Genomic DNA, 27,482 nt, shown 5'->3' with positions numbered 1-27,482 from the left:
AAACTTTTAAAAAGTTGAGATATAACTCACATACCACAGAATCCCCCCTTTGGAATACATAATCCAGGATTTTTAGTATCTTCCCCAAGTTGCATACCCATCGCCATCAATTCCAGATGTCTTGTTCATTTTTATCAGTGACCTAGATGATGTCACAGAGAGCTTGCAAAATCACATCTGATGGCTGACAGGAATGTCGTCCCTGAGGGAAAGAGCCAGGCCCCCAGTGAGGGTCTGGGCACGTGGTGGCAGAGGAAGAGGGGGACGGATGAGACTGCAATTGATTGTTGGAGGACCCCACGCTGCAGTCATGGTCAGTCACAGGACAGAGGCAGCAAGAGGGGCTGGGGGCTCTGCTCAACCTGCTGCATCATCTGGGGACCCGGGAGAGGTGGTGTCTGACGCGGGACAGCTTCCCTCCCGCTTCCCGCCCAGCACAGCATCCGATACCAGCTGGGGACGACCGTGCCATTCTTTCGTTCTTCTCAAATCCGCTTTGCACGTGGAGTAAATGAACTGTTCTGAGACCTCACTTAATGAAACAAATTAATTTGGAGAAAGGCTCTCCTGTCTCCCTGGCTGCACAGGCATCGTGCGAGGGACTGCTAATGCCTCCATTAGCTGCCCCGCTCTCACTGCTGGGAGGCCGGCTCTGGCGCCTGGGGGGAACTGAGACTTCTGATAGCCTGGGCTGGGCCCTGTTGGAAGCCAGGAGCTCTTTTCCTTCTCAATTGTGGGTAGAGGCTGGCTCTGTTTCTAGGGAGCTTTGTGAGCGTGGCTTTCAGGGCGATGGGAATCCCCACTCCTACACTGTTTCACTAAGGCTTCACAGTCCCCTCACCTTAACGGCCTCCCATCTCCCTTTCAAGTCCTCCTTGCGACTGAAGGCTAGTTCAATGCCCAACTCCTCCAGGAAGCATCCCGTAATTACCCCCGCTGGCCCCTTTCTTGGAACCTCCTTGAGGAATTGAGGATGCTGCATAGTCATGGGCCATGCACTGGTGGCTTCCGGGGGCCCACTGTGCAAGCTCTGCCTCAGACCCTTGAGAGCAGGGGTTATGGCCGGGCTCTTGTCTGCTTTCCCCGGAGCACAGACTGGAGCCCGGAGTGCTGCTCCATCAATCCCAGCTGGAGAGTTCGAGAGTGCTTCCCCGCGGTGCTGGCTGTGATGTGCGCCCAGGGCTGGGTTCAAGAACAATGCATGCACCCGGGGCTGCTGGATGTGCCATGACAGACAATCCTCAGCGGTCGGCCCTACAAAAACTGGGGTGGAGAGCGGCCGTTTCAAGGTCAAGGCTGTCCCCATCCGATGATGAGAGCAGACATAGGGATACAAAGACCTGCCTGTTTTCTTCATCTGGGGACAACTCTACAGAGTGTCACCCCAATTTCAGGACTCCTCATAGAATCAGAACTCCCCACCCAGACATCACTGCAGCTCATGGCCCCCTCTTGCCCAATCCGCTCCCCTTCCTTCTGGGACCCTAAGGGCACTCCTGAGTCAGCATCCTGCCAGTTCATCTTCATCCTGGACCCCGCTTCCCCGGGAACACAGGCCATGACCTTCATCCTTGGCCTCAGATGCCCATTCCTTCAGAAGGAGTGGGGGTGGGTTGGGGGGGAGATGAAGGAAATCCCCTTGGAGGTGAGACCTCACTCAAGGTCAACACCAGCAGCGGGTCAGCGGCACGGCCAGGACTCAGCCCTCCCGTGTTTGCCAACCCCACCCCCACCCCCTTGCAGCCTGAGGGCAGGGAGTGCCCCCCAGTGCATGAGCCTCTGTGGCCCCCACTTCCATCAGTGGGTGTCCGGCCCCGGTGGGGACACAGCACCCAGAGGCAGGCTGCTCTTTTAGGAACGCACGAAACACTCATTTAGCACATTCATATCGTGAGACGCATAATTCTGTCTGAAATCGGCAAACATCTTTAACTCGTTCCCCAAAATAAACAAGCGGTTACCAGTTGCCCGTGTTTTGAGAACATTTTTAAAGGAGAAAACCTTTGAACCGTTCACGAGCTTAACCTTTTCCTTCTGCAAAATGAGGAAAAGACGCCCACGAGTCAGTTTCAGACACCGAGGCCTTCGGAGCCACGCACAGAACGTGGGCGCAGAGTCTGCAGATGGCTGCTCCTGGGGGCCCCCATCCCTGCCCCCCCGACTGTGGGGGCAGAGCTCTCAAGTTGATTCCGAGAAGAGAAACAACTGATCCCGGGTGCCCCACCCCTGGAGGGGATGCAAGGAAATCTCGCTGGGCTCACAAGCAAACCTGGCACCCATGGGCATTTGGGATAGCCCCCCTTGTTCCCCTGGCCCTCCGCCTTGCCTCGGCAGACATCTGCAGTCCACTTCTGCCTTCTGGTGTTTTCTGAGCACCTCGGATTCCCACTGATCTGAAGAGTGAGCTGCCGCTAAGACCTTACAGGGATGAGCTTGGTTAAGCTTCCCAATTAGTGAACCCATTTTACAGAAGAAAGAGATAAAGTTTTCAAGGTACGAGATCATTTTCCAAAATCATGGAGGTCGCGAGCAGCAGAGGTGGCATTCACGTCCCACATCTAATTCCAGGGCTTGTGCCCCAGACTTGAACAACTGGAGAATAAAAGGACTCAGGACCCACTCAAGACCTCAAGGAGCCATGGGGAACTCAGATATGATCTAGACTTCCGTCAGGGTTAGGGCTCTAGAGCCCAGTTTAGAAATTCCTGTTTCAGGCTTCAGGGTGAAACACAGACGCCCCCAGGGTCTGAGACGCACCTGGCTGCCGGGTGGGTGATCGCAGCTCTCAGACACCACGTCCAGCTGCTCTGCGGTCAGAGCGGAGGCCACAGAGCCCCGCAGAGCCTCGGAGACAGCAGGGGATGGAGCCGACCGCCTCCCTTCACCTGACACTGCAGCCGCCGCCACCAGCCCGCCCCGGTTCCGCCTCCACCAGCTCCCTGCTCTAGGTCTTTTCTAGATCACAGGTCCACTGGAGGCTGTGGAGTCAGAAGGGCCGAGAACCGCAGTCAGCACTTGGGAGTTCAGCTTGGCTGCTTCTGAGCTAAACAACCTTGGCTGGTGTCCCTGGCCTCAGTTATTCCATCTGTTAAAAGGAAAAGCACCGCCTTCTCTCCCTTGCAGCCAAAGGGGAGAGATCAGAGGCCTGACACAGACAGATGCTGGCTGTGCCTTCGGCCACCAAACCTGATTCCGGTCACCTCCCCACCCTGACATCCAAGGAACGCAAGCCTCTCTTGGTGTGGCTGACACCCCACGACCAGGAAGGTTAACCTACAAAAGTGTTAACCATCAAGGTCAAGTATACAGGTTTGGGGCTCAGCAAGGCCTCAACTATCCATCAACAGCTGAAAGGTTAGGATGGACCAGATGATATTCTGCAGCCATCCCTCAAACATCAGAATCACTCACTCCACCAAGAACGGATCGGAAGGCCCCTAGTGCTGGCTGCCTGCTTTCGGACAGTGAGGTCCCGAAACTGTCTGGCTGCCTGCTTTTCTCCTGAAAGTCCCCACCGCCTGCAGAGACCGTGGCGGCCGAGCGTTGTCCTGCACCGTATTCCAGATTGCGAATACAGGTGGGGCCCCTCCTGGCGCACAGCATGGGCTCCGCGCGCGTCTGCTGCCCTGAATGGCAGAGTCTGAGCCCCTGATGGTCAGGATGTTTGTTCCGTGAGCCCGTCTGTGGTCCAGAGGAACACTCTCTCCTTTCACTTCAGCTGATCTGCTCCAGTTCAGAGCCCGGGAGAGGTGGGGCGGCCGCTCCTCAGCACTCAGTATAAATCTTTCAAGAGTTTACTGGCATGAACATTCTTTCCCTGCAGTCTCCTCTCCCCTGGCCCCGGCCAGGGAGCCTCTCCTCACAGGACATACTTTCCATCCCTTTAATCATCTTTATTGCCTTGCTTTGGACCCTGTCCCGGGTCCACATCCTTTGCGAGGTGTGCTGACCTCACCGGGCATTTGTTAACACGAGCGCGGCTCAGCGGAAGGCCAGCTTCCCGCTGCCTGTATATCACAGCTCCTCTTCCTACGTTCCTGGGTCACGCTGCTGCTTTCCGGAGGCCTGCACTGTCCAGGGGCTTGGGCTGAGAGGGGTGACCTGGCCCCCGAGCGAAGGTGTGGCTGACGTGGACGCGGACAGCAGCCCGCCCCTGCCTGCTGTCCAGAGGTCCCAGGGGGTGACTTCTCCTGCGGAAGCTCGGGGACTCCCTGAAGCTCCACACACATTCTGGGGACCAGGGGGCAGAAGAGGAGTGACATGCCTTTCCTGACACCTCCTCGGTCCCCATGTGAACCCCACTTCTTCTCTGGGGGTGCTCCCTCTTTCCTCTACGGGGAACCCAAAAACCAGGGATTAGCTGCACAGCAAAAAGGCAGCACGTAGAGAACGATGACCACACTCTGGTCAGGCCAGGAACAGGCTGGGTCCAGTCTCCCTGCTCCATTTTCCCTACTGATGCCACTACATGAAGTGCCGGGTGGGTCTGTGTTCTAAGCCCGGACTGCCTGCCTCCCAGCTGGCTGAACACTCACCGTCCTCTGGGAATGCTTCAGTTCCACTAAATCCACCAGCTGACGACATTCCTGGGGACTGGACCTCCATCCACCTCGAGTTGTGGCCACCACCCAGCACCCCTTGTTCAAGGCCCACGTCTGTGTGTGTGTGTGTGTGTGTGTGTGTGTGTAATGTATGTGTGTGTAGGGCGAGGAGGGGATCAGGGACCCTGGGCAGCCCTTGCCTCCAAGAAGTTGCACAAGAAGAGGCGTTTTTAATTCTCTGAGCAAGCAAGCTGGCTGAGCTGTTTCTTGGCTCTCTGGGAACATTCTCTGTTCAGTAAAGGTAAAACCACAAGCTATCGCCTTTATCTAAGAAGAAATCCCCTGTAGAGGAGAACCTCGTTTTAACTCTTCAAACAGAGCCTTCCCCCCTCCCTTCCTTCCTTCTTTCCCTCTTTGTCTTCCTCCCTCCCTCATTTTCATCCAGAAATCATTTATGCATGTTCAAACAAACGAAAAATACTAGAACCCTGCTTTTGCACAAGTGGCCACATACGAAAGAAATGTTCTGCACCTGAACTTTTCCATTCGAAATACACCCTGAAGACCTTTCCTTGTTAGAGAGCCTTTTAGGAAACACAAGTTCAGCCTCCCAGATGCCCAGCCTCAGGTGTTTGCTCCTATCCAGACCTTTCCCCAGGCGCTTTTTCTGGCCCCTTGCTGTCACCCAGTTCTCTGCATCCCAGGGGAGATCCCGGTTTCTGCCTTAGTTTACAAGAGCACTCCCCGCCCCCCCCGCCATACACACACCCCAGGGCATTCGAGAGAAGCAGCGTGTGTCGCTGTCACAGCCCAGCCCAGCACAGGCCAGGGACGGGGCGGAGGAGAGACAGAGAGTCCTAGAACTGTGAGCTCCAGAGCCTCCTGGAGGCCATGTGTCAAAACACACGCCGGCAGGTCAGAGTCCCCCGAGGACTGCTGCTGTGGCTGCCCAGTCTGTGCAAAGACCTTTTCTCTTCCTCAACTGCAAAACCTGCCCTGGACTCCTGCAGGGATCCAATCCTGGGGCCACCCAAGAGAAGGGCGGCCCCCCACCATGTAACCAACCCCGCTGCAGCCATGTCACCTCGTATTGTATCAGCTAGTGACCAGGAAAAGCAAAACGCAGGCCAGGACCGCAGCTACACAAGGGCCGGCAGAGGCAAAGAAAACCCAAAGCTGGCAATCGAGAGTCTCCTACCTTCGGTCATTTCTCCTCCTCCGGAACAGCTTCTTCGTGTGCGCGATCTCCACCTCGTGGGGCATCGGGTGGTAGCCCTGCGTGGTTGGGGGAGGAAGAGGGGCGTCAGTAAATCTGAAAGACAGCAAAGAACTTCCGGGTCTGAAGGAACCTAAAACAACATCTACAACAACAAAACAAAATCGAGAGTTTGGAAAGGCTAGGCTCTGACCGCCAAATCCAGATTGAAAAATAGAGAATATTCGAGTCCACGCATTTCCCACCAGGTGATGATGCTGGAATCATAGAACTGAAGAACAGCGGGGTCCCTAGACTTTGTCAAATCCAGTCATTCAAATGAGAACACTCAGGTTAGGAGAGATGGATGAGGAGGTGCAAGGTGTGGCAGAGAATTAGCAAGAGAATCAGATCCTGGAATCTGATGGTGGACAAACTAACCCTCTAACATAAGGCCTCCTATCACCATGGGAATGTGACTATCTTCCCTGAGCTGTGGAGAGGAACAAGGAGACACAGCCTCCTTGCAAACCCCGAGCCTCATGCAGCCAGAACGCGCTAGGACCCAGTTTTCTCCTCCTCCTAGTCCAGGAGGCCTCATGCAGTTTTTTTTTTTTTAACCAAAGATCCTTGTTACTTATACTCCTGGGGTGTATTTAGGGGAAACATGCAAATAGCTAATGTCTTTTTAAATGTTAAATTGTGGGAAATTCTAAGGTTGGTCTTTTGAATATTGTCATCATGATAACAACTACGTATACACATGTTTACATCAAGGCTGGAAAGAAGTGTCAGTTGCTCCATCATGTCCAACTCTTTGTAACCCCGTGGACTGGAGCCCTCCCAGCTCCTCTATCCGTGGGATGTTCCAGGCAAGAATACTGGAGTGGGTTGTCATTCCCTTCTCCAGGGCATCTTCCTGATCCAGGGATTGAACCTGGGTCTCCTGCGTTGCAGGTGGATTCTTTACCAGCTGAACCACCAATGTATTTACATTGAGGCTGAAGAGAAACCCTTTTCTTACCATGCAGGGCTGATGGAGTAAAATGCCAGGCAGCAGGCAGATTTATTTGCAGAAGGCGGGCTGATCGCCAGCTCTTTTCTTATCGCTCCCCTCTCCCAGGAAAGTGTGTTCTGGTGGGACACAGGAGAGCACTGCCCTTCTATTGTGGTCTGGCTGGGGCGGGGTGGGAGGGTTTGAAGGCTGGCGGTCTGCGGGGCAGGGGCGGCCTGGCGTGGACCCGGGACACCTGGGTACCAGTTGTGATGCAGACCACACAGCCTGAGCGTGGTCCCCACGCTGCCCACAGGGCCGTGGACGTGCACGGGGTCAGAGGGTGTGACAGGCCCAGTGTGCTGGAGAGGACTCAGGGAGAGGCCAGTGAGCCCCTAGCTGCACTTTACAGACAAGGAGACGGAGGCCCAGGCCCTCAATGGGGACGGCGCGTGCCGCTCTCTGGATTCAGGCTCCACAGTGGAGGGTCCCGGTGGGCTGCCTTCCCTGGGCTTTGCCCCCGACCACAGGGCTGATCAGCCTAGGACGCTGGTAACCCCGTCAGCGTCGGGGTGCTTCCTGGAGCGGGAATGAGGGCGCTGGGAGGACAACAGACTCAGGAGGATACAGGGACCCTGGCCTCTCAGACACCAGCCCTAAGACTCCTACTGAGTCCAGGGAGGGAACGGCACAGTTCAAAATTTATTTAATTTACATTATGTATATTGTTGGTCCCTCCCTCACAGCCTGTCTCTTGCCTCCAACAATCAGGCCGAGAAGGCATGAATGAATTCCGGCTTGGGCAGCCACAATGGGCCCCTGCGACCTGAGGATGTGCTTTGTTTAATGGTTTTCTCAAAGGATATTATTTGCTTTTCTTTAATACAAAACACAAACAAGGAAAAACACCAAGTCTTCCCCTCTCATTTCCCCTCTCCCACCCTGACCCAGCTCCGGGCTGGCCCCTTCCCTCCCTCCCAGCCTCAGGTCACTGCAGGAACACACTGGGCGGGCCCCACACAGACAATGGCAGGAAGCCGAGGCTCCCTCTCAAGCTGGAGGCCTGGACGGGGAGCTGAGCCCTGAGGCCGGGCCGAGGGAGCTGTCCCGACACTTGGCCTTCCACGAGCTCACAAGGTGCTGGCCTCCCCTGCCCAGGCTCCAGAGTCCTGGGCTCTGACCTGCATCCCTGCCTCCCCGCTGCCCATGGCTGCAGCTGAGGGGAGCTGCCCTGGTGACCCAGACTCATGGAGTTCCAACTCTCTGCCAGGACCCAGTGTGGCCCGGGGATCACGCAGGACCACTCAGGGCTTCTAACAAAGCCACTGCTCTGACTTCTGTGTCCTTCCATTGCCTCCAAATCACTAATATGCATGTTCAGTTCAGTTCAGTTGTCGCTCAGTCGTGTCCGACTCTTTGCAACCCCATGGACTGCAGCACACCAGGCTTCCCTGTTCATCACCAACTCCTGCAGCTTGCTCAAACTCATGTCCATTGAGTCGGTGATGCCATCCAACCATCTCATCCTCTGTCCGCTTCTCCTCCCGCCTTCCATCTTTCCCAGCATCTATATAAAATGCCAGAGTAGTTAAAAGTCTGGGCTCTGGAGCCACACTTCCTCTTGATGGTTATGTGACTTTGAACAGGTGACCTAACCTCTATGTGCCTCAGTGTCCACATCTATGAAATGGAGATAATAATAGCGTCAGCCTCCTAGGGTCCATCTGAGGGTTAACTGCATCGATAAACACGTAAAGAATGTAGTAGAGTGCCTGGTATGCAGCAAACCTCAGTAAGTATCTCTGGTGTGGTCACTGCCATCATCATTTCTCCCATCACGCTGACCCTCTCTGCTCAGGGCTGCGCTAAGTGTGCCAGGACAAGCAAGGCTGCTCTGGTTCCTGTTCTCAGGCTCCCAGTCCTGGCAGACACAGTCCAGAGGAGGCCGTTTATGAGGGAAGAGGGTGAAGGAAGCTCAGGTTAGGGAAGATGGAGGGAATTAGCAGAGAGTGCGGGGGCCAGGCAGTGTGCTAGGAAAGGGTGGAGGAATTCTGCCTGTGTTCTTTTTGGTCAAAGGCTGGTGGATCCCAGTGGGAGGCCAGAAATCAGCTGAACAAAGTGACAAAGGTGACAGAACAAAGCCTTGCACTTCTGAGGTCTCCCCTCCCCAGGAGCACCCCAAGGCCAGTGCTATAGAGGACTGGTCCCACCCACAAGGCCAGCTGGGCCCCAGCCTACCGGCACCATGGCAAATAAATGAATGAATGCCTGCGGCACCTGTGCAGAACTTTCAGACTGTATACTTTCAGTCCTGTATAAAACGGGGTGCACTGTATTTACACAGGCTTCACTGGAGGACCTACTTCAATCAGCCCCTTTGTTCTTCAAATTCAAACTGGTGGGGGTACCACGTGACACACACAACCCAATGTGCTGCCCACTACCCCCAAAACAAGGGCATCTGGGTGTCAAGAGAGGCAAACACGAGGCCCAAAGAAGAAGGAGAGAGACCGTGAGCTTAGCCATGATCTGCCATCAGATTAGCTGCTGACCCAGGCTAGACCAAGTTTTTTAAAGCCACTGGTGACCGATGAGGCGGGTATATGAATGTTCAAAGCAGCAGTATTCATAACAGCCACAAACGGAAACAAATCAGATGTCCATTAACTGACGGCTACATAAATATGTGGTGGTTCCATACAATGGAGTATTACACGGCCATAAAAAGGGAGGAAATTCTGATACAGGCTGCAGCATGGATGAATCTTGAGAACATCATGCTCAGGGAAAGAAGCTAATCATCAAAATCCCCCAAAAAGTTCAATTTCATTTTTATGAAATGTCCAGAATGGCAAATATGCAGAAACAGCAAGTAAATGAGTAGCTGCCAGGGGCTGGGGGGAGGCAGAATGGGGAGTGACTGCCAGTGGGCTTCAGGTTTCCTTGGGGGGTAATGAAAACAATCTGGAATTGGACAGTTGCATAACCTCATGAATATACTAAAAACCACTCACTCATATTATTTTGAAGGGTGAATTTTATGGCATGTGAATTATATCCTTATTTTTAAAAGGTGGAAAAAATTTTCCTGGTAGAGGTAATAGCAAGTGTTTAAAAAAGAAAGATCCAGCCACAGTGAAAAATGCCCTCCCCCCCTTCAATTACTTTCTAGGAAGCAGCTGCCCAAAAACACAGTTCCTGCAAAAGGGCTGGAAAGGGTGGTATGTGCAGGACAGGGCATCTAGTGACAGTAAGGAACCTAGAGAGGAGCATGAACTGGTATCCCCAGGCCTGGCCAGGGACGACGGGGCTCTGGCTTTGGGCCAGAGATTCCTCCCTGCTCTTTAGATATTAATAGAATGTACCCGTTGAGTGGAGAATGGGAAATTTATCAGGTCAGAATGACCATTTAAGAGTATATAGTAGTCTTTGCTCTATCTCTTTACTCAACAAATCCTTCTATCCCATGCTCTGAGAGCGCCCCAAGTGGACATCAGTCCAGTTATGAGCACTGACCCCACCCTGACCCCCGCAAACGAAGAAGAGCCCCACCAGCCTCTGGATCACCAGCTGGCGTGTGAGTTTGGTCAGCCAGTCAGGTGCGCCTCTGCAGCATCTCCCTGGGCCCCCCGGGCCCCCCACTTCTCCTCCACCTCTCCGTATGAGAACCCGTCTCCCTGAGCTCTGAGACCTGGCTGCAGTTCCCCCTGCCTAACCTCTGACCACTTTCCATAACTAAGTGGGCCTGGGAGACAAGTAGATTTTATAAACCAAGCCTCTCCAGGGAGGGAGGGAAGGCAATACTCCTTCCACGTGCAGCTCGGGCAGAGGACACGTGAAACACACACACGCACAATCCCTCTCTCATCCCAGAGGTCAGCACTGGCCTAGGATGTGGCATTGTGGGCACCATGTTACCGCTCGGGTTGCAGAAACCCGTTATGTGAAATCCGCCCATCCCAGGGCAGGCTAAGGCTAATACCTCACAACCTGGGACAGCAGGTACTTCTGGGGGATTAAAGGCAGGCGCAGAGGAGCTGCTGACCCTAGACTGGGATGCAGGGGCCTCACCCTCAGATGGCAGCTATAAACAAGCATCTCGGGTCTGAGGGTTTGGGTTCGGGAGGGAGGGTCATGCAAGCATGCTGAGCCAGCCAACACGCCCCACACTCCCCACCTACCCACCCATCTACCCACCCACTCATCCATCCACCCACCCACCCACCTACCCACCCACCTACCAATCCATCCATCCACCCACCCACCCATCCACTCACCCACCCACCCACCTACCAATCCATCCATCCACCCACCCACCCACCCATCCACTCATCTTACAAATATTGTTGTTTTAGACACTGCAGATACATTAGTGAAAAAGCAGGAGGCAAAATGCTTGTTCTTACAGAGCACACCTTCTAATGACAGGAGAGAGAGGACAAACAAGTAAATAGATAATATGATCAATAACGGAAAATCCTATGGAGCAGAACAAGGCGGGAAAAGGGGAAGAGGGCCGCAGGGGTGGGGGTGGTCAGGGCGACGCCTCTGTCACTTGCCAACTAGCCATCAGTCCCTCCATCCACCTGGCCATCATTGGTTCTTCCTCACCCAAGCAGCTCTGAAGGCCAACCACGTGCCAGGTGCATCAGAGGGGAAATACCAGAACGCAGAGCCCCAGTCCCAGCCCGGGGAGCTCAGGGGAGCACAGACACGCAGGCTGCCACGTGACGGGCATCACCGGAGGGGCTGCATGGATGTCTCTGGCAGCCGTGAGGGAGGAGCGGGCAGCTCTGCCCGGGGCAGGGGCAGGGAGGCGTTCACCCGGGGCGCTCCCTGAGCTGAGTGCTAATGGGTGGACATGACGGAAGAGAAGACGGTAAGTTAGGACCTCAGCCTGTGGGCCAACAATACCCACAGAGCAGGTGGGGTGTCGAGAGACGAGCCAGGACTGCGGGAGGAGGTGGCAGCCTCCTAACCCTAACCCTAACCCTAACCCAGCCCCTATCAAACCAACAGCTCAGTCTGCTGCCCAGGTCTCCACCTCCAGAGAGATCAGGATCCTGATCTCTTCGAAAGGACAGACGCAAAATTCCTACAGGGCAGGCAGCATGTGACCTGGCTCTGGGACCGATGCTTCCTGGCCTGGCCCCACCCTCCAGTTAGTTCACCTGGAGGGACCAGGAGACTGGAGGGAGCAAGCTCCGTTGCTCCCCGGCCACCTGGTGGCGCCCTGGGCCCGGATCCCTGGCTGGGCGGCTGCCAGGTGAGCCCCCAATCCTAAACCTCACCCCCTAGGTGAGTTCAAAGGGCGAGGACCCATGTGGCTCTTGGACCACTGTGCATGAAGCCTTGGAAGGGTTCCGGGCTCAGGTAGGTGTTAACTAAGTACCTGTTGAAGAAGCGAAGGAAAGTGCATGGGAGCCGAATGCTGGTTGAGCCTCTACTGAGCAAGGTCTCTGGCCGGAAATACCAAGAGGATGCTGGCGCAAACACGTAGCACACCTCTCCACCTCTCGGACCCCGAGGCAGGGCTGCGGGACGGTGTCTCACTCGGGGCTGAGATTCCAAAGTCAGCCAGGGCGGGAGGCCAGGCCCCGCACACCCACTTCACCCTTGCTGCACCCGCAACCTCTGAGACGACCTGACCGCGGCTCCACCGGCAGGCCTCCGTTCCCCACCTCTTCGGGCGGCTCGCCCTGCCCCTGCCCCTCTCTCCGCGGGCTGGTGGGTGCGGGCCCCCGGTCACTGCTCTGCCCGGTTCCCCTTCAGTCTTGCAGGATGAGATTTCGAAGGGCCACAGAGCTCAGTCCTACGGCCGGAAGCTTCATGGAACCCCAGACCCACTTTCTCCTCAAAGGAGATTTTCCTGATATTCCCGTGACCTGTGATCTCTGACCACTAACCTCCCCGCCCTCCCCGATCTGGGTCTGATAGAAATCACCCAGACCTATTCTCACGGGTCTGTGGTCTCTCTCACACAGCAGCTCTCTGCAAAGGGAAGGCACATAACACAAAGACGAGAGCTTCTTCCTGCTGTGTGAAGACCCCACCCCGACTGGGGTTGACCTGGACAGGCCTTCGGGGGAGCTGGTGCAGCTGGGACACGCCGGGGTTGGAAAGCAAGGCTGAGGATTCCACCCCAGGCCACGCGGCAGCGGGAGGCTTCAAGTGCAGCACTAGTCAAAGCCATCCTCAAGGTGACTCCAGCCAGAAACACACACAGAATCACAGGAGTCCACTGCCAGGACGTGCGGACCTTGGTTCTTTTCTACACCTTGGCTGCCTTTCCTAGCACACTGCACAGTGTCCTGAGAGGTAAGCCCTGTGGCCCCAGGCCTGCCCTCTCCAGACACCTGCCCACTTGGTTATCCATCTCTCCTGGATAACCGAGTCTCCATCCTGGCCTCTCGGAAACCATGGCTTCCTCCTCTTCTTCCCAAGGTTGAGTATCGGTACCCCCTGTCACTCCCAAGAATGCTTTGAAACGCCTGGAAACTAACAGCTTCCTCCTCTCCAGAAAATTCCAGATGACCTGGAGTGGAGGGCGCCATGGACAGCCACCCAGAAGAACTGGATGTTGGTTCTGCTGCACCCACTGGGTGAGCCCAGGGAGCTGGAGCCCCACGGAGGCAGGACAGACTCAAGCCAAGCCAGCTGGGCTCCGCAGGCCCTCCGTCTCCAGCCCAACATGGGGAGACATCCCGAAGGCAAACAGTACAAAGGAAATGGAGCACTTGGCAACTTAAGGGGCCATAAAAATACCAAGTACAGCTCCCCTGACAATGAGTTTGTCTCAACAGTGGAGCCTTCCTCTTGCTGGGTCATGTTTTTTTTCATAGCTTCTAAGAAGCTATCCTACCAAGCTCCACGTGGGCAGGATGTGTGGGTCACGTCCAAGCTGAAACAAACAGGTAATGTTTCTAAAATTCCTGGAATCTCCAGGCTGCATTGCTATTCAGAGCAGCTGACCTGTTTCAGAAAAAAAAGGTGGGGGTCGGGCGGGCTAACTCATGTCTCAATTCGTGATCTTCTAATTTTTCTCTTAATTTATTTGTTTTAATCAGCAGAGACCCTTTTAAGAACAATACCTCAGCTGGAGTCCCAATATGAAAACACAGAAAAAGGTCAAGAGGACAGAGGTGCAGAGATGGCCTCTGAGAGATCAACGCTCACCCTCTGCCTCTGGCCGCCCCCCATTTGCACCCTGAACCGTAAACCTACCCTTCACCCACTCTGAAAGACTTGATGTTGGCTCCATAAGACCTGGACATTCTTCCAGAAAAGGAGCACAACCAAAGCTCTCTGGTCAGGGTTTAGCGGGGTCTGCGCACGCATGCTTGCAAAGTTGCTTCAGTCATGTCCAACTCTGTGGGACCCCATGGACTGTAGCCCACCACGCTCCTCTGTCCATGGGGATTCTCCAGTATTCTCCAGAATACTGGAGTGGGTTGCCGTGACCTCCTCCAGGGGATCTTCCCGGCCCAGGGATCAAACCCAGGTCTCTTAATGTCTCCTGCATTGGCAGGTGGGTTCTTTAGCACTGGCGCCACCTGGGAAGCCCAGTGGGGTCTACCGCACATGAATATTCTGCCTGTGGAGGTCTTTCGGGTGTGGGCCCTCAGCATTCATCCAGCAGGCGGGGGTTTGCGCCTGCAGGGAGGTGCAGTTACAGAGGCCAGCTTGCTGGAACGTGGCCTTCCTTAGATGCCCTGAGCTAATAAAACCCATCCCTCCTCTTTCCTTCAAGTTGGGTTTCTCACTGTAACAGCCTCGTAACTTGACTAGTAAAGCCCACAGAGCCCTTAGGCAACCTGGGCTCCAGCACACTGCCCGACTGGGATACCACTGGGCAGTTATCTCATCCAGCCCTCTCCTCCTTCTTGTGAAAAATGAGGATGAAAATATTTGCTCTTTCTACCTCCTGCGTCACGTATCTTTAAATATATTGCAAGTTGGGATTCTGTTACGTGTGACCAAAAGAGTCCTAAATAGTTCAGCATGATGCAACTTTAGGTGTTGTTTCCAGCTCATCTTAGTATATCCATGAAGTCCAGCAAAGTAAACATGGCGGTCCCTGCCCCCTCCCGCGGCCAGCCACGTCAGGAAGGACCCCCTGGGCAATGCCAAATACTAACGACATGGGCTTGATAATTTCTGAGCAAACAGAAAAAATAGATGAGAACGTTGATGCCAAAGACAGGACTTCAAGCTAACAGAAAAATGTTAGGGAATTTTGTCTATGTTATATGGTACAAAATATAAAGGAAACAATGACTCAAGTGCTGCTCTTTCAAACCATGGTCAGTTTCCTATTTGCAACCAAGGTACTCCTGTGATGGGTGTGTGTGTGTGTGTGTGTGCTGTGTATGTGTGTGTGTGTGTGTATGGGTGTGTGTGTGTGTGTGTGCTGTGTATGTGTGTGTGTGTGTGTGTGTGTATGGGTGTGTGTGCGTGCTGTGTATGTGTGTGTGTGTGTATGTGTGTGTGTGTGTGCTGTGTATGGGTGTGTGTGTGTGTATGGGTGTGTGTATGTGTGTGTGTGTGTATGGGTGTGTGTGTATATGTGTGTGTGTGTGTGTGTGTGTGTGTACATGCATGCCTGCACAGGGAGGGCTGTTGCATGGTGATTATCACCCTCTCTGAGTTGAAGACCATGTGAGACCCAGTGGCTCAGGATCTCATCCAGGTGACAAGCCCTGGACCAAGAGTCTAGAAGGAATCCTAGCTGCATCCCCGCCCCCCCCACCATACCCCCTTCAGGGCTCCTGTTGATGCAGGGACAGCCACACGAGCATGGAGGTGGCAGCCAGACGCTCCCACTTCCCTGATGAGTGGTTTTCACTGGGGGTCCTGGACATGCTGCCAACCTGAAAGGGAACAGCTTCCTGCTGTTGCAGACCAGGGGCAGGAAGGTGCGCTAGAAACACACCAGGAACAAGTGGCCACGGGAAAGATGCAGGGTCTGCTCTGCAGCCTCTGGGAAAGTTGCCTGGGCACCTTTGGACGCATGTGGCCTGAATTCCAGTCTCTAACTGGATGGGGCGTCCGTGACAGAGATAAGACTCAAAGCCTGGAGAAGCCTATAAAGCAAACTCAAGAGAAGACCAAGTAATACTCACTTAAGTGATAGTCTTTGTGAGGGAGGCAAGCTATGAATAGTTGTATGTCCTTGGGGAGGCTGAAAAAGCATCTTGGGAACTGAGGCAACAATGGATTCTGGAGAAGGAGTGAGAACTTTAACAGTTAGAAGATGCCCGCCACATTCTGTGAGCACACGATGTATCACAGAGAAAACCCAGACTCTGCCTGTGTCCCCAAGAAGTCCATGGGCCGCCGGGAGCACAGGTACATAAGCAGAGTTACTACTCTGGACCTGGGGAAGTCACAGGGACACCCAAGGGGCAAAGAACCAGTAGAGGAAGGAAGGGAGGCCCAAGACTACCCTTCGAGTTACTGGAAGGCTCTGAAGTTAACAGAAGCAGAACCAGAAAGGCAAAGGCCCCAGCAGAAGCTACAAGGAGGAAGATCTTAATGGCTGAGGCCAGACAGGCTGAGAGGGGTCAGTCCCACCAGTGGAGGACTGCGATCTGCAGGGATCACACATGTAAGAGAGACCAGGAGTCCCACTCTGCTACGGCAGGGGGATGACTGGGTGGCAGGCTCCAAGGAGGCAGACCTGGTCTCCTCAGGGACTCAAAACAAAGCTTCTCCTGCCAGCAGTTGTGAGGTAGGCTGGCCCAAACTGTGAGTGGGAGGCAAGAACTGATGGTTGGGCGGGGAGGGGGGGGTCCCCCAGTCAATGGCCACTCCTGGGTGTGGCCACTGCTTCTTGCCCCGGATCTGTGCTCTTTGCTTGGTGTGAAAGCATGGGGTGAAGGGGAATTCGGGATGACAGCTGCAACCACAGCCCAGGTAAAGCCCAGGGGACTCCAGGGGGGATCTCAGGATCGACTTTCTTGTCGGAGCTTTTAGCTTCACATCCAAAATAGCATCTTACATGTTGCAGAGGTGCAACAAGAATCTTCCACTTGTCTGATGACGCTGGTGGTTGGGGGCAGGGCCGTGAAAGGGAGCACACGTGTGGGAGACAGCTCAGACCTGAGAGAGACCTTGCCTTTACACTCCTTAGCTGTTGGCAACTGATTCTACCAGCCACCTCCCAGGCCAGCTCCAGGCAGCAAGAAGATAAGGAGGAGATGGGGAGGCGGGCAAGGCGAGAGTCTCACGCGGATGAGCTGGGCCAACAATGAGGGGAAGCGAGCCCGCGAAGTCTTTCCTTCCCCTCCAGGCCTGCCCGAGAAATATGCTCCCTTCCACTGAGTGAGCAATTCCGTTTTCCTGGAAGGTATTCAAAAAGTCTTCTTACCATAGAAGGAACTAAATTATATCTGCCAGGATCTCGAGCTACGATCACGATAATAACAGTGTCTATCACTTACGGAGGCAGGCAGGGTTCCGAGTTTCCCATATATTAACTAATTTAAACCTCACTAGAACCTTGAGAAGGAGATGCTATTATTATCTGTTCTCTACAGGAGAGGAAAAGGAGGCTGGGAGGATAGATTAAGCAGATTTAACAGCAGATCTAATGAAAAACTGTGTGTGTGGTGGGTGAAGCTGGGACATTAACTCTGAGGCCTGGAATGGACCTGTAACACAATGCCCGTTAGAGCCACAGATCTGAGACCCAGAGCCAACCAAGCAGGAGCTGATCCAGAAGTTCAGGGCTGTAGACTCCGGCAACAGATCCCTAGGTGCCAGCCCAGTGGACTGTGCATGGCAACATCACAGAGCGGGTACTCAACAAGCACTGGCTAACGGAAAGAGAAAATGAACACGCACGGTTTTCAACAAGCCACGGAAGGGGCTGGCCCACGCATGGTTTCCCCTGGATTCACTCTGCAGACCATCACAGCATGGGAAAGTGAAAGTGAAAGTCGCTCAGTTGTGTCCAACTCTTTGTGACCCCTGCAGACCATCGTAGCATGTGAAAGTAAAAGCCGTTCAGTCGTGTCTGACTCTTTGTGACCCCATGGACTATACAGCTATATAGTCCATGGAATTCTCCAGGCCAGAATACTGGAGTGGGTAGCCTTTCCCTTCTCCAGGGGATTTTCCCAACCCAGGGATCGAACCCTGGTCTCCCGCTTTGCAGGCAGATTCTTTACCAGCCGAGCCACAAGGGAAGCCCAAGAATACTGGAGTGAACAGCCTATCCCTTCTCCAGCCGATCTTCCTGACCCAGGAATTGAACCGGGGTCTCCTGCATTGCAGGTGGATTCTTTACCAGCTGAGCAATCAGGGAAACCCCCATCATAGCATAAATTCACAGGGTTGTTGTTAGTGGGCTCTTGATTCTTCCCTCTCCCTCCTTCCACATAAAGTCACTAACAACAAAGCTGCCACGCTAAGTATTAATATGATCAGTATCGTGCAAAAATAATGGACCTCCCTGACGGTGTGCCGTCAAAAATGATAAAGTATAAGGAACACGGTCTTACAGGGGTTCCCAATTAAAAAAGATGGGAAAGCAGCAGATAGAAACGAGTTCCTAAAAATCTGCTGACATGCAAAAACTTTTCTGTATAGAGTTGTGCTTTCACTATCTTAGGAAATTCTAAGTCCTATGGCAAATACCTTTGGTAAAAGAAATAATTGCCTCCAACTTATTAATTTTTTAAGTGAATACTTTAAGGACACGGGTTATACCTCTCTCTGACTACAGGAAATGGACCATTTCAGAAATTCAATTACTTGTTCCATTCCCAGAAAGCAGGGCTGACCTTTTGTTGTGTGGATGTGGGCCATTAAGGGTTCCCTGCCACATAAAAGAGTCTTTATGGGTTGTCTTAAATTGGGTGGCCACTGGTTTCGGCTGGCTCACCAGGCACCAGCAGCTCTGATGACCTAGTTGGTATCTCTTTCCCTCTGAGCCTCTGGAGCAGACAGTGATTTGACCTACTTTCAGGGGCACACTGGTGGCTGGAGAAGGAAGGAGGGTAACGCGAGCGCCTGGACACTGGACTCTGCAGCGAGGGCTCTGGTCAAGCACGGGTCTCATCCCCTCCCTCCCTCCATCTCCAGACCTCGTGCCTCCTGCAGCCCCTCCCCCAACTCCATCCTCCTCGGGCAGGAAAGGAGTCCATTCCCAGCTCCAGTCTCTTCAATCCGTCAAGGTTTGATGTGGGGCTTCCCAGCCCTCCCACCTCACAGCCCATCGGGAACACAGGGACATCAGTATGGCCCCCTGGGGGCACCCACAGAGGCTGCTTGGGGCCAGAGGGTGGCAGCACTGGCCACCCAAGGCCCGTCACCCCAAGGCTGAGAGAAGGGAGCCATAACTTAGCCCAACCAGGACTTAACTCTCAGCACACCTCTGAGGACACCCTGCCCTGCTTTAAGAGCAACTACAACATTATAGAGTCTAAGAAATGGTGTTTAAAATGCCCAGCCTTTGTGTTGATGGGGACAGACTGCAGGACCGTACAGAGGGGGCACTCCTGCTCACGCTCAGCTGTGTTCGACTCTGTGCGACTCCGTGGACTGTAGTCCACCAGGCTCCTCTGTCCACGGGATTCTCCAGGCAAGAACACTGTAGTGGGTTGCCATTTCCTTCTCCAGGGGATCTTCCCCACCCAGGGATCGAACCTATGTCTCCTACATTGGCAGGCGGATTCTTTACCACTGAGCCTCCCGGGAGGTCCCGAGGGAGGACATGCAGGATCAACTCTCTAAGCAGGGGTTGGCAAACCTTTTCTGTGCAGGGCCAGGTCACTAAATATTTTAGGCACTGCAGGCTGTATGGTCTCTGTCACAACTACTCAACGCTGCAGAGGGCAGGAGAAGCAGCCACGAAGGGGTGGTTGTGTTCCAGTAAAACCTGATGATAAAAACTGGTGGGGGCTGGAATGGAATTTGGTGCACGGATCACGATGTGGCGACGCTGCTCGAGAGAAACGTTGGGTGGGCAAGCACCCTTTGGCAGCAGCGTGTCTCCCCTCTCTGGCCTCCCCATGACGCGGTGGTGAGTTCTCGTGTCCGATGGGTGCCTGGCATCCCCACGTTTGCTTCCCTCCTGCAGTCAGAACCTGCTTTCAGGAAAGTCTCTGACAAACTCAATCCCCTCCACCCCCAGAGGAGGATAACTGGAGTGTTACCTACATTGCAGTCAATAAGAACCCTGGGTCAGTGGCTCTCAGCCCTGGAGGCTCACCGACAGCCCCCTGGGGAGATTTAAACTCACGAGGCTCAGACCCCATCAGAAGTTCTGATGCACGTGCTCAGGTGCAGCCCAGACAGTGGGGATTTTAAAAGCTCTCCAGGTAGTTCTAAAGGATGGTCAGGTCAACCACCACTGCCTGGGACCGAAAGGGAAACCAAAACATTAGTGGCAGTGTTTTTGGAATAAGTGACTAGGGAGGGAGAACTTGTTTCTATTTCTCCTCTTGGGTGGGGACACAGATGTGGGTGGCAGCAGAGGAAACATGTCCGGAGCCCTTGAAAACACTCCATCCAGGCAGGCAACCCCCTGCCAGGGCTGGTGCAGTGTAGATTTCACCGGGCTTTGCAAAATCCAAGACCTTCTTATCTTTGTTTCTCTCTTGACATCTAGTATGATTCCCTACCGGCGATATGAGCTCTATTACCACTGCTTAATCATTAAAACAAACAAACTACCTAACTTAGGGGGCCTAATATTTGACCATCAGTCAATAATCAATTCTCAAAAAAAAAAAAAAAAACCAATGGCCAAATCCTGCTTTAGAAAGGATTATAGTCTATGCAGGCTTTCCAGGTGGCAACAGTGGTAAAGAACCCACCTGCCAATGTCGGAGACATAAGGGACCCAGGTTCCATCTCTGGGTTGGTAAGATCCCTAGAGGAGGAAATGGTAACCCAATGCAGTATTCTTGACTGGAATATTCCATGGACAGAAGAGCCTGGTGGGCTATAGCCTGTGGGCTTGCAAAGAGTCAGACATGACTGACACACCTTAGCATGCGTGCACTCACACAGTCTCTGCAGGCAGACAAGGTAAATCAAATTTCATCACACCATTAACAGGCCGAGGTTTCTGAAAAGGACAAAAGGCCAAGAAAATAGGGCTGCCCTGGAAAATTGGGGCAAGCTCATAACAGGCTTAGCCATATTCACACAACGTAATAAGGTAGTGGTTGCCACACTTCAGCACACACAATCACCTGGAGAGATTTTTAAAAATGCCAGTGCCTGGGATGGACCCCATGCTGATAAAATCAGACTGTCTGAGGGTAGAAGACTGGCATGGGTATCTTTAAAAAAAAAAAAAAAACCACTCAGGTAATGCCAATGTGCAGCAAAATTTGAAAACCATGGTTATGAGATCCTGCTACTCTAAGTGTGGTCCATGGACTAGAAGCATTCGCATCACCGGGGAGCTGGTTAGGGATGCAGGAGCTGGGCCTCATGCCAGTCCTACGGAATCAGAATCTGCACATGAACCAGATCTGCATGCTGTCTGCACGTGAAGTTCGAGAAGTGATGCTGCAGGGAATCATGTTCCAGAAAGAACTGACTCTGAACTGCAGAGTAACCAGGGCACTTCTTAGAGGAAGCAAGAAACAAGAGATTCTGAGGGGCAGGAGAACTGGAGTAGAGAGGTGGAAGGGAAGACTCAGCACACAGAGAGGCAAGGAGGAGGCTGGTCTTTATGTGTGGTAAGCCAGAAATAAGGAGAACAGGTCAGAATGATTTTTTGTTTTTAAACAAAAGTAGAAAATTAAATCAAATTTAGCCACACAATTAACAGGCTGAGCTTTTCGAAAAGGGACAAAATGCCAAGAAAATAGGGCTGTCCTGGAAGACTGGGGGCAACACCTAGAGGGTGGCGGACTATAAGAATGTTCAGCATCATGAGGGAAGACTCCAGACTCTGGATGCCCTGCAGAGGGTTTCAGACTTTCTCCCATGGGCCAGTGAAGAGCTGCATGGCGCCCAGAGTCAGGCAGGATGGTGACAGGAGAGGGGACTAGGCAAAGATGCTAGGACAACAGCTTTGAAGAGACCAGGAAGAAGAAGAGACGGGGACTGGGGACAGGAGCACCTGTGAGCAGGGAGAGGGAGGAGCATCAGGGCAGACCTTTCAGAGGAGGGGGCTGATTGTATCCACAGGGGGTGGGCAAGAGCCACCGAGCATCCCAAGGTCTCCAGTCTGGGACAGGGGGCTAACTCACTGAAGGAAAAGCTAGAACCCAAGTGTTAGCCTAAAGTCTTCAGATAGAGAGGAGGTAACTTCCCCAAGCTTACCTATGGGAAAACATGAAAATCGCTAGCAAACAAGACTCCCCAGGGAAAGCTGGGAGGAAAAGAAACACTGGACACAGACCCTGGGATTGCCTCCAGCCCCAGTGGGCCCTGAAGACATAGTGAGGCCCTCGAGCACAACCCTTTGTTCCCAGCTGATTCCCAGTTGGGTTGGAAAGGCCGGGAGATTGTTCCCATTGCTTCGGACTGAAACAATAACTGCAGAGTGGACGTTACCACAATTGTTTCCACTGAGGTTATTTTGGGGGAGTTTAGGAAGATTGTCTATTCCAAGACATTTCCTTCACCCGATTCCCTTTACAAAAACACGGAGGGAACCAGCCGGCAGCGCCACCTCCACGGCTGCCCTGCTCACGAGGAACACGTGCACTGGGGGCCCCAGGGAGCAGCCATGTGCAACACCTACTTCCTGAGGCTCTCGTGGAAACCCTCAGATCTGACTGGGGCCTCAGAGTTTTCAAAGTCCCTCCTCAGCGACCGTTGTGCTTACTTCCCACGACAGCCTTCCGAGACGGTGGCGGCAGGGCGGAGACTTAATTATCCCCAGTCTAGATAGGAGGAAATGGCCAAGTCAGGTACTTGGTCAAGGTCATCGAGCTTGGAGAGGGTGGCTGGGAGGCCTTGCACAGAGGGAGCTCGATGCTACGTGTGCAGGGGAGGCAGGGAAAGATGGGCACACAGTAAATCAGCTAGATCTGCGGACTTAAATCAGAGGTCCCCAACCTTTTTGGCATCAGGGACCAATTTCATGGAAGATAATTTTTCCACGTACAGCACAGGGGGCAAGGTAGGGGGACGGTTTGGGGATAATTCAAGCACATCACATTTACTGTGCACTTTATGGCTTCCCTGATAGCTCAGTTGGTAAAGAATCTGCCTGCAATGCAGGAGACCCCTGTTCGATTTCCTGGGTCAGGGATCCGATGGAGAAGGGATATGCTACCCACTCCAGTATTCTTGGGCTTCCCTTGTGACTCAAGGGTAAAGAATTGCCTGTAATGCAGGAGACCTGGGTTCGATCCCTGGGTTGGAAGATCCCCTGGAGAAGGGAAAGGCTACCCACTCCAGTATTCTGGCCTGGAGAATTCCATGGACTGTATGGTACATGGGGTTGCAAAGAGTCAGACATGACTTCCACTTCTTTCACTTTATTTCTATTACTATTACATTGGCTCCACCTCAGATCTTCAGGTATTAGATCCCAGGGGCTGGGGACCTCTGGTCTAGATCATGTTGGAGGCAGTGGAAAGAATGGATTTGGGGAGACTGACACAATAGTTAAGACGTGACAACGGCCAATGTAGGAACTGGGCAGGACATGACAAAGGGGTAGAGGAAGAGCCAACAAATATTTAAGACTAAAATGGACTGGTTTTGATGAAGGATGGGGTTGGGAGTGGAGGAAAGAGCATTGTCTTGAGAAACACAACGGCAAATATGACAAGATCCTTCCTCTGGAGGAATCCTACATCCTCATAAGATAGAAAAATGAAAGAACGTTATGTACGGCCGAGTGTGATTAACATCAGGAAGACAAAGGTTTTGTTAAGTTTGGATCAAGTCCTGGTTAACCCCTTGCTTTTCTAGGATGCAAACACCTTACAGGATGGGGAAATGGGATCCATTCTCAATACCTTAGGGCACAGATGCTCTGGCTGGCGGCCTGTCAGATTCACCCAGGAAGCTGTAAGAATGACGGAAGCCCAGGACCCACCCCCAGAGATTCTGATTTGTCTATGGTGGGTCCAAGCAGGGGTATATTCTAAGTGCTCCCCAGCTGATTCCAACAAGCAGCAAGGACTGACGGGGCAGTGTAGCATGTCATTTCAGAGACCTTGGAGTAAGGTCTTCTCCACTTTGCGGAGAAGGAATTGCAGTTTCACCCCATCAGTGCCAGGACTAAAGGAAGATGATGTTCTTGCTAGTGACGAACTTTTCATTTTCTGTCCCAACATCTTCGAGTCATCTCTTCTTGCAACACAGAGAGGTGCCCCTGCTAAGCTTCCCCAGTGACCCACTGGGGAAACTTCCTTCCTGGCCCCCGGCCCACTGGATTGGTTTGTCTGAACCTCTATCTTCCAGCAGTCAGGTTTTCTCCTCCAGTGCGTAGACAGCCTGCTCAACCTGAGCAGCCAGCCTGAGCCACGCGGCCAGCCACTGTGCTGCCGCCCTTTGGGGTGTCCTGAAAGGACCTCACGGGGAGGGGGGGGTGATGCATTTCCTTGACCACACCACACACCAGCCTGCAGGAACAATGTCCCTTTTCTTGCCGCCAGGAAAGGCCACATAAAGGAACATCTTCTCTTTTCTTGCCAAACAAATGTTTCTGCTTTGACCCACAGGGTACACTTTGAAGCAAAATAATGACCCAGAGGCCACTGAGCTGCCCTAAAGGTCAAGTACTGGAATGAATTGTTCCCAACATTTTTAGCATGTTGAGAATAATGTGTGTGTGTGAGCACTGGGATGAGTTGGAAGAGGGACAACTGCTCGTTGTGTGAGCGGTCCCTGACCAGTCACTGCGCCCTGACTGGGCCAAGCAGGGTGGATGGCCAGGACTATGAAGAGTCTGTTCTCAGAACGCCTGTTTCTTACGGCTAACTTTGCTGAGGATCTTTGTAATAGATTCCTTAAAAGGAATCACACACTAATGACATGCATGATCAGATCTCACGAACATTCCCACGAGTAGAATCTCCGTGGTGAGTGGATGACCATCGTTCAGCAGAGGGTCAAGGCACTCCACGAGCTTCCTGCTCAGGGCTCAGAAGAATTGAAGGACCTGGCAGCAGCTTTTCCTCTCTGCAATCACTTCTGCATTCAGTCCCTCCTGGTCTGCAGGACTCACTCTCCCAAGTATGGGGACCCTTGACCCACAACAGCCTCCAGACTTTAGCTCATCACCTCTGTCCTGGGGGAGGCGGGGGGAGCACAGCCCTGGGCTCAGATCAGGGACATTTTCTTGGCCTCAATCTTCCCAACTGCAAAATGAAAGGAGCTGGACTAGACGACCGGAAGGCTCCTTTCAGGGCTAACACTGTAACATTCCAGAACACTCCACGGCCAGAACTCCTTCCTCCCGAGGAAACAGAAAAGGTCACCTCACCTTCTTTGCTGTTAGATAATTTCTTTCCAAGGGAGGTTGCCTTTGGCTGGAAATGTTCTAAACTCAAAGTCTGGCTTTCTACGAAATGAATTAGTGGCCAGGGTATTCAACTCAGGCTTCTGGGTGTGAAATTTGCTTAAAACAAGGAACAGCTGCTGTTTATATGAGCTTCGTGCAACTCAGGGGGACAACCCTCTCGGTTTCATTGACGTGAGGCATTTTTGATCATTTCAGGCAGAGGCTGTTGAGTGAGCAAAGGAAGGAACACAGCTCTCTAATCTGCACAAAGTGGCCACGATGGCTAGTGGCTGGTCCGTGTGTGCTTTCTGAAAAGCTATCTTTCAGGGAGAAAAAAGGCCTCACAGGCCCACCCGACAGGATAAAACAGAGACAGCAAGAGGACACAATGCCGCTGACGGTGTGGGATGTCCAGAGGACACGTTAGAAACACTTCTCCACAGCGTAGACCAAGGTCCCGGACGTGTACTGTGTCCCTCTGCACAGCGCTCCGTCTCTCTGCACCTCAGACCCAGCAGAGCTGAGGAGGGGGGCCACGGGGAGCGCCTGGCTTCGGGTCAAGGTCACCGTAAGCAGCTTTCGCGGCCTTGCCTTTCTGGTTCATGCATGGGGGGCGGGGGTGGAGAGGCAGCTCTGATTGTGATTTCCACTTCTTTCTTCTTTTTTCTAATTTCCTCTCTACAGAATGCTTCATGTGCAGACACTTCAGTGATGAAGCCTTTTCAGAGACACCTATTGATGCCGATCCCTAGGGAAATTCTCGAAGTAGTTATTAAACAGCCGTCCTGTGAGCCTGATACAAGGACCCATCATTAGAATCCCTCAGAAATGCAGCTGCACCATGTACCGGAAGGGCAGTGGCCTATGGATCCAGATCTGTGTGCCCCCGAGGGCGTGGTTTCCTAGTTGAGCTCGTGGGTTGAGAGCCCTCTCCTCATGGTTTAGAGTGCTGACCAGGGGGTCTCCAAGGTCAAAGTTCAGGGAGAGATTTCAACTTTCGCCCCCCAGCCCACCACCGACTCTCACACGGGCACGAGGGCAGGGCAGCCAGGTGGCCTGGGGGTCTCTCCAGCTGGTCCGAATGACCATCCTCGGTGTCCCATCCTTCTTTGGACGGGACAAAGCTTGCCTTTATCTGACCTTTTCCACCCCACTAGCACCAGTTTTGTCCTGCACATCACAGCCTGAAGTCCCAGCCTGTCAACAGGACGAGTCCTGCCAGTGATCAGCTGGAAATGGAGCATTTCTATGTCAAAGGGTTCACCCAGAGTGCCTGCCCTTCGGGGCTCTGACACTTCACATGAGGAGCCGCTGGCAGAGGTGCCCATGGACCAGGCTTCCACCAGCCCAGCTGGCTCTTTAGGGCGCTGCCCTTTATCACTTGGGTGCAAAGATGCTGGAAGACCTGCCCTGCCTGTCCTTTAGGGCATCCTTGCTTATTTCAACATGTCCAGAAATGAGCAGGAACTCCCAGGCCAGGAGATTAAAGAGACCAGAAGTGGTACACACACGGTTTTCAGGAACTGCAGAACGCTCGGATTGCTGAAACGCCAATTGGCCAAAGGTGGGGACAGCCTGCACTTTACACAGGTCCCTCGAAAGCCAGTCCACCATCGGGCGCAGAGGCGGTCCACACGAGAGCAGCCAGCAATGACCCGCAGGTTCTCAGGAGTGACCATGAGAGACCACGTCGCCCTCCCTTTGCACACAGCGGGCTCGCGCATCTGCCCCGGCATCCAAGTAATATTCTATGGTTCTGTGACCTACTGAGCTCTGACCACATGCCCGGCCCTGTCCCAGGTGTGGCTCTGGTCCTGCTCCCAGGACCCTGAACACCTGCTGGGGAGAAGTCTTTCCCACGGGAAGGGTCAAGTGCAAAGCCCGCAGCGTGTGGCCGGGGTCCTGAGTCGCTTATCCCTGGTTGGTCCCAGACCGCATTTGTCCTGGGGTCTTCCTGGTACTCACGTGGGAGTGAGCGTCTCTCTAAGGTCTGAATTCAAGCAGTTTCCCTGGCCCCTCAGATGGCTTGTGTGTGTGTATATGTGTGTATGTGTGTGTGTGTGTAAGCTAGTGTGTGTGTGTAAGCTAGTGTGTGTGTATAAGCCTGTGTGCATGTATAAACTAGTACATGTGTGTGTATAAGATAGTGTGTGTACAAACTAGTATGTATGTATAAGCTAGCATGTCTGTATATATAAGCTAGTATGTATGTATAGCTAGTGTGTGTGTGCTCGTGTGTGTGTAAGCTAGCATGTGCACGTGGGTGTATAAGCTAGCATGTGTGGGTGTGTGTAGAAGCCAGTGTGTATAAACTAGTATGTG

General features: G+C 53.2%; 1 protein-coding gene across 6 annotated transcripts in view; it reads right to left on the bottom strand.

The window, feature by feature from the left end:
* Window positions 1–27,482, bottom strand: part of CTIF (cap binding complex dependent translation initiation factor) — a 314,234-nt gene that overhangs the window by 141,168 nt on the left and 145,584 nt on the right. For all 6 annotated transcript variants that reach the window (XR_006264915.1, XM_043444062.1, XM_043444066.1 and 3 more), the window contains exon 7: window positions 5,740–5,816. Coding sequence is in view for 5 of the 6 variants with exons in the window: in XM_043444062.1 (XP_043299997.1) it covers window positions 5,740–5,816 (77 nt within the window). In the remaining variant the exon portion in view is untranslated. The remainder of the gene's footprint in view (window positions 1–5,739; window positions 5,817–27,482) is intronic.

This window comes from Cervus canadensis, chromosome 23 (assembly GCF_019320065.1).
Source record: "Cervus canadensis isolate Bull #8, Minnesota chromosome 23, ASM1932006v1, whole genome shotgun sequence".
Classification (NCBI taxonomy): domain Eukaryota; kingdom Metazoa; phylum Chordata; class Mammalia; order Artiodactyla; family Cervidae; genus Cervus; species Cervus canadensis.
Note: the sequence above shows the minus strand (reverse complement) of the source record. Positions and strands in the feature narration are given on the sequence as shown.